We start from the raw sequence: 11572 nt of genomic DNA on the forward strand, positions 1-11572 counted from the left end.
AAACCATGATCTTATCATGAGATAAAATGCAGGCAAAAAACTCCCTGTCCATATATGAACAACTGTACTGCTTCTCTAGATAAACTGTAAACAATAAAATAGTTTGACCCTTACCTTGCTGGGAATTTTCTACTCCCTCTTCCTTCAAGGATTTTTCAAGAAATGGTAAGGGTTGAGCAGCATTTGCCATTTCTTTAGCTTGTATGTACTGTTGAAGCTCTTTGGCAAAACTATCTTCTGATACAGGACTGCAGATATCATTATCACTACATATATCATAGTCTTTACTTCTTGATTTTCTACGCAGTAAACTCTTCGGTGATGTAGAGTTTCCAAAGTGCCTAAACTAAATAAAAATTAAATTTTCAATTTTAAAAATCTAGCATGATTCAAAACAATCTTGTTATACAGAAGAAACAAGATTGGTCATGAATGGTTGAAGTTGGGTAATGAATAAGTGGGTTCATATACTATTCTCTCCACTCTTACATATTTGAAAATTTCCGGAATTAAAAACAAACAGACGAGCATGACATATCCATCCTTAAAGATAATTTGAGAGAAGATTTTGAATCTGTATGTTATATGTATTTTACTGAACTAAAAGTCTAAACTCCTAAGTCTTAATTATTTGACATAAGGGGATTACAGTATAATAGTTCTCACACTGCATTTCTTCCTTTGCACTGACAATATTTTTAAACATCTTGATTGAATAATTCTTCATTTCTTAAAACACCAAGTAAACTGTAATGGCCCAACTGAAAATCCACTTACACTTAAGATATTACACCTACCAAAGTCTACTCTTTCTCCTGTAACTCACAATATAGGTGGCAGCAATGATGACAAGGAAGAAAGAACTGCCCTGTTCTCTGTAATCAAGTTAACTTTACTTTCAGAAATAATTTTCTAAGTCTGTTGTTGAAGATGCCCCAAGGCAACAGTGGAGAACCCAAGCATCCACTGGAACCAAAACCCAAATATGGGAGCTGATTCTGGAAGAGCCCAAGATGATCATAGCAGATGACTTAAAGTAATTTCTATATAAAAATGTCCAAGTATTGGTTACACAGGTGTCTACATTTGGTGACACAGGTGTATCAAGCTGTATAATTATAATTAGTATGTATGATACATTTTAGTCAAAAAGTTTATTTTTTTTAAAATGACCAAATACCAAATACCTATTCTGACGTCAGGAAGAAATGATATTCCTATCATTACATTGGCCAATGATCTTGCTCCAAAGAACGCTCTGGGACCTGGTCTCTTACCTACTTTCACAGGACAACTGACTAACGCAGCAAACTCAAAACAAATAAAAAACCAAAACAAAACAGAAGAATCACTATTATAAAATACAAAAAACAGAATTAAAAGATAATATGATTATTTCCATGAACTCTGTGAAGTACCCTCATACACTAGGTGGTCCAATTTAACGGTTTATCTCTGACGGTTTACTTCAAAGCTAGGAGTCACACCACCAGAGGATGGTTGTAAAATTTCCATGAACTCTGTGAAGTACCCTCATACACTAGGTGGTCCAATTTAACGGTTTATCTCCGATGGTTTACTTCAAAGCTAGGAGTCACACCACCAGAGGATGGTTGTAAACCTAGAAAATGAACTTCCTCCCTGCTTAAAGAATCCAAACAAGCTGAGTAAGTTTCTTGATCTGACAATGGCTTCAATGTACACCTTATCTTCATTACACCAGATATAAGACTACCAACCAATCTAACAATCTTCAGGCCACCAAGTTCCTGGTCTCCAAGTCTTCCAGAAAGAGTACCTTTTTCCAACTAATACCATAGAATAAATCTGCAAATATAACTTCTGGACTGATAGATTAGGGGCCAGCAAACCTCAGCCTGGAGTTGTGCTTTTGCAAATAAAGTTTTACTGGAACACAGTCACATCCATTCATTTACGTATTCTCTTAGTTGTGCCTAGTTGGGACAAAGACAATATGGCCCATAAAGTCAAAAAGACTCACTACCTAGTCCTTTAGGAAAAAACTGGCAGACTCCAGTAATAGATTACGATGTTTACATTGGTTTTGGACTTTATTTAATGGGCATGGGGGGAACCAAAAAGACCATTCAATATACAGAAGCTCCCATGCAGTTTAGCTTAATCAAATACAGATGAGGTTCTGTTCAGTGTATCTGAATTAAAATATTACAGTGATCCAAATGGATGATCCAAATATGCCCCCCACTTGCACAAAAACATGTAGGCCTGCTGTACTGAAGCAGACTCAAATTTAATACTGTATTGAATGAAGACATGAGATGATTTAGCAACATTAATGAAACCAGGAAAATCATCAATCATGTTGTTTTATTATATAGAAGAGATGATCACTACTAATGATTTTTTTCAGAGGGCACCAAAATATATAAAATACAAATGATTGAATACTTTTCTTCATTTAGCTAGCTATAAACTCATTGGTACAGTTTGTTGTTTTTTGTATAATTTAGAAACTACACAAACATGATATTACAACCCTTCCCTTGTTTTGTAGAGGAGTCTAAATAAAGTAGTATTTTTTTTTCCAAGCAGAAAATTTTCTTGATTTTGATTCAGAATGGTTTATTCAACTATGTGGCCTCTTGCCACCACACAAGAAAAAAGTACAGATAACAGTATGCATGTGTATGGGGGGTATGAAGTGCATTCATCATTAATTCAGAGAGTTCGACAAATTTTTAATAACAAAAAAAGGATGTTATGCTCTGGAGATTAGGTTTAGTTTGGAATGTGAGAAATAGGGCTATAAATAAGGATGAATTAAAATTCTACACAAAAGCAAACAAAGCTATTAAAACAAATTCTCTCTGCCCCACCCCTCACCGAAACACAATCAACCAAGATCTGGTAAAAGCTAAGACTTCACAGAAGGGGAGCTGGCTGGTTAGCTTGGCTGGTTAGAATGTGGTACTGATAACACAAAGGACCGGGATTCGACCCTGTACCAGTCAGCAGCGAAAAAAAAAAAAAAACTTCACATGTGGGTACTAAGGCCATCCTCATATGGGTACTAAGTCTTCCACATACTGGCACTTGGGAGTAACCCCTACCAGAAAAATACTCTGTTCTACACACCCTAAAGCAGGGTTTGTTACCCTGCTGTCCAGAGACACCCCCAAGAGTCTATGGATTGAATTCAGAAAATTCACTGAAAAAAAATAAAAATTAAATAAAAATTTTAAAAAAGAATATTCAGTGAACTTAGATGGGAAGAAAATCACATATTTTCATCAACCTCTAAACTGACATTTAGTACTTTCATCTGTTTTAAACATAGAAAACAACCCATAGAAGTATAAGCAATACCTGTGACTGTCACTAATACAAATCACAGGTATTTTCATATATCATATTACAGTTGTTGCAGATTAAAAATGTCATGTACTTAAAGGTAGAGTTAGATGTGGATTATTTTACCACAAATAAGCAAAGCATTGTGGTTATTACATACTGATAATATAGTAGTGCTAGAACAACACGATATATGTTGATATTACATTAAGCATTCATCACAGTATTCCCAACTTGCAAGAAAAATAAGTTTTAACAGAAAATGTAAAACAGATTATTTCCTCACAGCTTTCTTTCTTTACAGAAATAAAAATGAAAAGAAGGCTACAATCAAAGTAAGTTTCTGAGTGGCTCATTTGTTAGCCAATCTAAGCAAGCTGACGTTGGGTTAATTAAATCATGTTTAATTGCAGCAGCTGAAAAAATATGTCCAGAGGAAATAAAGTTAGTTTAAGACAACTGGCCTTTTGGCAAAAACAGTTGGTCAAAGACATGAGGAAATTGGAAGGAACTTCAGCAATGATTTCAAGTAGTTTTTCTTGGTTCTTGATGAGCTGACAGAAGTTACTGAAACTGCTCAGCATCACTGCACTGTCCAAAATTAAAACAGGAGCAAGATCACCATTCCCACACTAATTCGCAGCAGACATATTTTCCACACTCAAACTACAGTTCCAGCAGTGGTTTTTTTTTTAGACATTACTGTATATACAAAGGAAACTGCCATTTTAAAATCCATTTACCTGTACAACTGAGGAGCTTCCACCTAACCTTCAGTTGGAAATGATTAATCTGCAATGTAACATGCAAAAAGACAACTCTCAAGAGAAGAATCTAAAAAAGTTCCATAAATGCCTTCCAGCCAATGAATATGCTAACTAAGATCATATGCTGGTAAACTGATATCAGTATTTGGTAATACCTATCTGTAGTGAAAAGATATCTTCAGAGATGAAATAGATAAAATCTCACTACATATCAGCATAACAGATTAATCTTTTCAATCAATTTTGATAGGGAGCAGTAACTTTAAACCCCAATTAAGTAAATAATTATCCCACAAAGAAGAATCCCATTCTTGTCATTAGTAGACCTGTACTACAAAAACTCAATTATTATTGTATGTTAAATTTTGTCAATAAAAAATTGTGGAAATTTGTTTTCTCTCTTTCATTACATAAGTACCTATGCAATATCCTCAATTTTGCTTCTTGGCTTGAAAAGCTTAAAGTATTTGCTATCTTGTTCTTTAGAGAAAATGCTTATTGACCCCTGATCTAGAAAATATAATCAAAAAGCAGAAAAAAACTGATCTAGAAGAAGTAAATATAATTCAAGGAAAAAGAACTCAAAAATTAAAAAATAAATATACAAGGATATTCAAGATATTATATTCAAAAAACAATGCTAGAAAGCTATAACAACGAAAAAGAACAAGAGGGAGCTCTTAAATACTTAAACTATAATTGATTTATGACATAATGATAGAGGAAATTTCTCAGAATGTAAGAAAAAAGACAAAAAAAAAAAATAAAAGAGAACCTATATCTCATATATGAAGTATGTGAGTAAATAGTCTCACCACAATAGCACTAAGCACAATGAATGAATAAAGATTCAGTCTCATACAATTTAACAACACCAAGCATAAAAAGAAGAACCCAAAAGCTTTCAGAGAGAATTGGATACTTACAAAGGAAGAGAGAACTGTATACTTACAAAGGAAATAGAATCAAACTGTTAAGACCTCACCTTTGCAACAAGAGATAGCAGACACCAATGGAGCAATAACCTCAAACTTAACTCTATTTCAGCCAAACTATCTATCCTATGAGGATCAATTCAAGATATTTTCAGAAATATCTTAAAATACTAACAAGAACTTAAAAATGTATGTCCCATGCACTCTTAAATAAGGTGTATGCCAACCGAGAAACCCACTGGGAAAATGATACTTTAAATAAAAGATGTAATTTACAATAGCTTCATTAAACACCTAGTAATAAATGTCACAAAAGGTGTGTAGATGTAAGATACCTAAAAAGAGAACTATAAAACACTGTTGAGAGAAATTTAAGAAGACCTAAAGATTGCACAACTCAATATTCTAAAGATTTCAATTCTCTCCCAAAGGATCTATAAATTGACTAAACCAGTACCAAAAATCTGTGGGAAACTGAAGTTAGTTTCTCCGTGTCAACCTCAGATCTTGTCTATGGCAACTGTACATGCGCGGAAGAGTTGCATCTCAGGAGATGAGAGGCTCCCCAAGGAGATGAAGATGCTGTACTTGCTGTATCTTCTGTCCTGTATCCTTTTATAAAGCTAAGTAAGAGTATCCTATTAAGGCCTATTTATGTCTTATGAATCTCACTGCCAATTCAAACCCATTCTTCTGTAGTGTATTAAAACTCATAATTATAAAAAAAGTTCAAAAAGAGAAAGAGGCAAGAGAGGAGAAGATATTGGTTATGGGTTGAACTGCGTCCTCCCAAAATTCTTATGTTGAAGCCTCACCCCCCTACCTCAAAATATGATCTCATTTGGAAACAGGGCCATTGCAGGTGTAATTAAGATGAAGTCATTAGCATGGGCCCTAATCCAACATGACTGATGTTCTGATAAAAGGGAGAAATGTAGATAGTCACAGGCACACAGGGAAAACATGTGACCATGAAGGCAGAGATCAGGCTGATGTTTTTGTAAGCCAAGGAACACCAAAGATTACCAGCAATCCACCAGAAGCTAGGGGAGAGGAATGGCACAGATTCTTCCTCACAGCCTCAGAAGGAACCAACTCTGCTGATACCTTGTTCTCAGACTTCTAGCCTCCAGAACAGTGAGACAATAAATTTCTGCTGTGTAAGCCACCCAGTTTGTGGTACTGTTATGACAGCCCTAGAAAACTAACATAGGCTTTAAGCTATAAATCACTAAGCTCGGTTAAGTTAGCAAATCAGAACCCTTAAAAATTTTAATCTAACTTGAAAGTAAAGAAGTTTTGAAACAGTTTACAATCCATTTCAGAAATAGGGAAAATCAAAATAAAAGCAATTACTAAAAACATTTCATGTTAAATGACAACAAAGGTATTGAATGATAAATTTTTCAAAACGTGTAATTAAGTTTCCTTGATGTAAGTAACTGGGTCCCAAAAGCTGACTAAAATGAAAAAACAGGATCCCTCATTAATTCCTCACATCCATTCCTATCTGTTTTTTTAGTATGCCAACTTTATCTTACTTTTTTGGGAATTTGCTCACACTCCAGTTTTACTTCCCATTTTATTTTCTCTTCTTGTGTTTCTTCAACTTCTGTATCATCTATTTCATCATCGATTCTGCAGCAAAAATATCAAATAACACAAAAGGGTTTTTTCAACCTGAAAAGGGTTCATACCACAGCATTAAAATTCACTGCTTTGACTTGTCTCCAAATTGCCCTCAAAGAAATTCCAAAGTCAAATTCTATCCAAATACTCCAGAGAAATAATGTATAAAATTATGATGAGTAGTAAATGTCAATACGTTTATGAATAACTTATAAAACTGAAATTTTAGATTACATAACCTTAATGTTCAAGTATCAGCAGCTATATAAATCATCCATTCATCCATCATTCCATTCATTCAACAAATACTGAGCATCCACCATAAACCAGGCTCTGGGCCTTACATCCTGGTATATAACAATAAAAAGACAGACCTTGGGAGGAAAAAAAAATAGAACAATTTCATTATGGTGTGATAAGTGTAGGTGCATATGTAAGGAACACCTAACCTAGACTTGGGGGTCAGGGGCTTTCTGAACCTAAAAGGTAAGTAACTTATTAAACAAAGAGGAATGTAAGGGAGAAGGCATTCTTCTGAGCTTAGGACAGACACAAACATATTCAAGTGTGAAGATGAAAAGAAAAATTGTTTTCAGACTCAGGACCAAGAAGTTGACCATGCATAGACATCATCTGAGATGATTACTTGAGGATATTCCAGCAAAACTAAAAATGAACCCAAGAAAGATGAAGACAGGAAATACAAGAAACTGGTGAACAAAGAAGCCAATAAAATTTGTAGGTGAATCTAAATAATGGTTGATGCTAGCAATTTGGGGTACTGAAGAAAACAGTGTTTCAGTAAGCAGTGACTACTAAATACAAGACTGGAAAAAGGTTTGAATTAAAAATATGAGTTACTGGCCAGGCAAAGGCCACACTTGGCAATGTGTCCATTCTCCAGAGAACATGTTACAAGTGGAAAGCACTGCTAGCACAAGGAAAATGTGAATAGTGGCTTTGTGCTTCTTTCAAAGTTACAGGAACTCAGGCTTCAAGGCTTCATCCAACTCAACAGTTTACATTGACCTCAGTGCTTCTGAGTTACATCCACCAGATGAGGTACCAAGTTGTGAGCCCTCTGCAGAAGCCATCATTACAAGGGCCAAAAAAACCAAATACTTGTGAACCTGTATTGCTTTAGTTTCCAGTAATGAATCGTCTAATGGAGTAGGAGGCAACCTCCCCTTACGCTGAGCATTAATGACAATAACAACTACAACAGCAAACATAGCAGTAGCCAACACTTGAATAATGCTTATACGTGCCAGGCGCTGCTCCATTCATGTTACACTCATCACAACACCACCAAGACATACGTAGTACTGTTGAAAAGCCCATTTTACAGATAAGAAAACCAAATTACAGAAAGGTTGTGTAACTTGTCAGAGACCTAGGTGGAGCTGAGATTTCAGCCCAGGCAGACAGGCTCCCAAGTATGTACCCTAAAACCACACCCTATTATTCCATACTGCCCACTCTAAACAGGTGTCCACTTTCCCCACTCCACTGTTAAGGTCCACAATTCTCAGTGCCCATGCTACCTGACCTATCAGCAGGATGTGACTGAGCTATCACCCTCCTCTCTGTAAAACACGTTCTTTACTTAGCTTCAGGGACACTGAGCTCTCCTGGTTTCTTCTTCCCTCACTGGCTGCTACTTCTCAGTCTCCTTTTCTGGATCCTCATCTTTACAACTCTAAAAGTCAGTCCTTACACCTCTTCTCTTCTTTGTCTGTACCATCATTCTAGGTTATCTCCTCATATCTCATGGCTTTGAATATCTCAACATCCAAGTCTCCAACCTAGACCCCTCCCCTTAAAACCAAACAGAGCCAACTTCCTATTCAACTTCTCTACCTGGATGTCTACCAGACATAATCGTAATATATTCAACACTGAACTCTTGATCAGAAACTTCTCTCTGAAACCTAATCCTCCTGCTATCCTAAACAGCAACTCCATCCCTCTAACAATACTGCCCAAAACCTTAAAGTCATCCAATCTGACGAAATCCAGTTTGTACTATCTTCAAAACATACATATATTTGACCACTTTTTGGCACAAATTCAACAATCCAAGCTGCCCTTGTTCCCCTACATTCTACTCTCAACACAAGAATGATCCTGCTAAAATATGTCAGATATCACTCCCTCCAAAAACCTTCCAATGGCCTCTCATCTTATTCATAGTAAAACCCGAAGTCCTTATTATCATGACACCTACTAGTCCCTACATAATCTGCCTCCCGCAACCCCATCCCAATACCTCTCAGACTTCAAGTCCTACCATTCTTACTTCACTCCAGTAGTCATTCTGGCCAATTTTCTCCTGCCCCACAATCACATCGAGCTCATTCTGCTTGAAGACCTTTACACAGAACACCCCTCCTCCCCCATATCAACCTCCCTCACCTTTCAGGTCCCTATTCAAATGTTAGTTGCCAGTGTTATCAGTGAGGCTTTCCTTAACTACCTTCTTTAAAGTAGTTACAGCCTACCATCCCACCAGACTTCTTTTCCCCCTACCCTGCTTTCATTTTATCCATGGCATTTAACATTACTTAAAACACTATATATTTATGTATTATCTGTCTCCCCTTCCCCCAATAATGTAAGTTTCATAAAAATGGGAGTTTTATCTCTTTTGTTCATTTATTGCTATATCCCAGGGCCTAGAATAATGTCTCCTACACAGCAGGTATTCAACAATATTTTTTGAATGAACAAATGAGTAAGCATTTCTAACAAAAAATTACTTAGAAAAAAAAAGAAACCATCAGAGAAAAGACCGCTTCATCTGCATAAAACAAAACTATAAAACCCCACACCTTCATGAACTGAAAAATAATACCATAAGCAAAGTCAAAAGTCAAATGACAAATTGAGAGTAAAATATTTGCAGGCAAGAAATCCTAAAATTTGAAAGAGAAAAGACCAACAAGCAAAGAAAAAAGTGGGCAAATGATATGAACAGACATTTCACCATATTTCATACCACCCTTGACCTATTATTCTGGCAAAATTCCAAGTGCCTTTTATGTATTTCAGCCAAGTCTTTGTAAATGGATCTTTTGTCCAATACATTTTCAAACTGATGGCTGTTACTGGTTTTTTATATGTTGCTACTGTCTTTTTTGGGATGATTCACCTTGCTGAATTGTATTATGTATTTTAATTATTAATTGGGTCCTCTTGTTTTTCTTAGTAGATGATCATACGATCTGCAAGTAATTAACGTTTTTGTCTCTTCCCAATATTTATAGGTCTTATTTTATTTTAGTCATTTTGTACTAGAAGCTCCACGGTGAAATTATGGGTCCTGGAGTCAGAAAGGGCAACTTAATTCCAGTTTAACCATTTACACTGTGCAATCCTGGCAGATTACTTAACCTCTCTGTGCCTCAGTTTTCTCATTTGTAAAACAAGGACACCATCTTCAAGGTTGTTGAGAAGACTAAATTCCATATTTCGTGGAAAGCACATGGTAAAGTTCTTGATGGCGGCCTGAATTAATGAAATAGTTTCAATTAAGGTATTTGAGACAGAGAGAAATGAACAGATGTGAGTGATATCTAAAGGTAAAAATCAACCAGAATCCAAGATATATGTGGAATGAGGGAGATAAAGAAATAAGGAATGTGTGTCAAGGTTTCAGCTTAAGGGAACACAGAAGACGTAGATTTTTAGGAGAGAAGATGATTTTTAGCACTTCAAAGTCAAAGAATAAAAAGTAAACAAATATCTGGGTATAAACAAACTGCACTATATCCGTCTCCAAGAATGAGCTCAACAAATTAGCTCCATTTGGCCAGCAATCTTATTTCCTTTTCCAACTTAAAGTAAAAATTAAGTCCAAATGGTGTTTGTTGCTTTAAGATATTTTGATGCAAATCAGTGGACTAGTTGCAGGGCATTCACTACTAATCTTTTACCGTTTATTGAACTTGTGGTTTCGTCTTTTCTACAAAAAAGAGCCTAGCATGTGTCACTGGGAAAGGACAAATGATTTCCGTCCCTTGGGAGCTTATGGTCAAATGGAAGCTGGCAAAAGGCTAAGTCCCAGTGCTATGGGAACACAGATGATGGCTCTTAAACCGTCCTAGAGGGGCAGGTGCGCAGAAAATGGGGAGCAACCTGGAGGCTCCTCACCCCCACCCCGATAGCTCCCCTCGCCCAGGCTCTCGGCACCCCTGGCCTTAGCGGCCTATGAACTGGGCCCCATCTCCGATTTCCATCCTCCCCGCACGACCTCTCGACGTCCGACTGTAGCGCCCGGCCAGCCCGGCCCACGCGCTCCCCGCGGGCCCTCGCCGCGGCCCGGACGCGGCCCCAGGCAGCCTCCAATCCAGAAGGAACGGAGAGGCGGAGCCCAGCCAGGGACCCTACATTTAAAGGATGAAAAGATGTGGGATCACCTTTCGTCAGAGTCCGTGGCCGGTTTTTTGCCGAGGGCCGGATTGGGGGGTCTTGAGAAAAGATTCTCAAAATCCATAACCCAGGCGAAGGCCTGCGTCCCGCGAGCTGGGTAGCTACAGGGTAACAACCAGAGCGGATGAAGAGCCCTTCAGGTCCTCTCCAAATGCCGCAGTTTCCGCCCGGCGCACGCGCCCCTCGCCCCGCGCACGCGCCGCGCCGCCCTCCGCGACTCTGCGCACGCCCGCTCTCGTTCCCGCCTCAGCGGCTCTGCGCAGGCGCAGGCGCCGTAGTTATGCTATATACACTTCTATGCTCTTTTTCGTCCGTTTTCTGAGCTGTTTAGTAGAATTTTTTAAACTTAGTTCTTAGGATTCTCCTTTCTTCCATTTTGGTAAAAACTCTTCGTTCGAAATCACAATATTTCTAAGGGACGGTAGCAACAGCTGACATTTATTTGAGCACCCTACTACCTTTCTTTAGAAATAACGG

General features: G+C 37.5%; 1 protein-coding gene across 1 annotated transcript in view; it reads right to left on the bottom strand.

Annotated features, from left to right (window-relative positions):
- ZC3H8 (zinc finger CCCH-type containing 8) overlaps nt 1-11254 on the bottom strand; it is a 29518-nt gene extending 18264 nt beyond the window's left edge. The window contains exons 1-3 of the mRNA XM_008581216.1: nt 11083-11254; nt 6577-6673; nt 115-346 (exon numbers count right to left, since the gene is read on the bottom strand). Of these exons, the coding sequence (XP_008579438.1) occupies nt 115-346; nt 6577-6673; nt 11083-11159 (406 nt within the window). The 5' untranslated portion in view covers nt 11160-11254. The remainder of the gene's footprint in view (nt 1-114; nt 347-6576; nt 6674-11082) is intronic.
- Nucleotides 11255-11572: the final 318 nt, after the last annotated feature.

Source organism: Galeopterus variegatus, unplaced genomic scaffold (assembly GCF_000696425.1).
Source record: "Galeopterus variegatus unplaced genomic scaffold, G_variegatus-3.0.2 Scaffold2297, whole genome shotgun sequence".
NCBI lineage: Eukaryota > Metazoa > Chordata > Mammalia > Dermoptera > Cynocephalidae > Galeopterus > Galeopterus variegatus.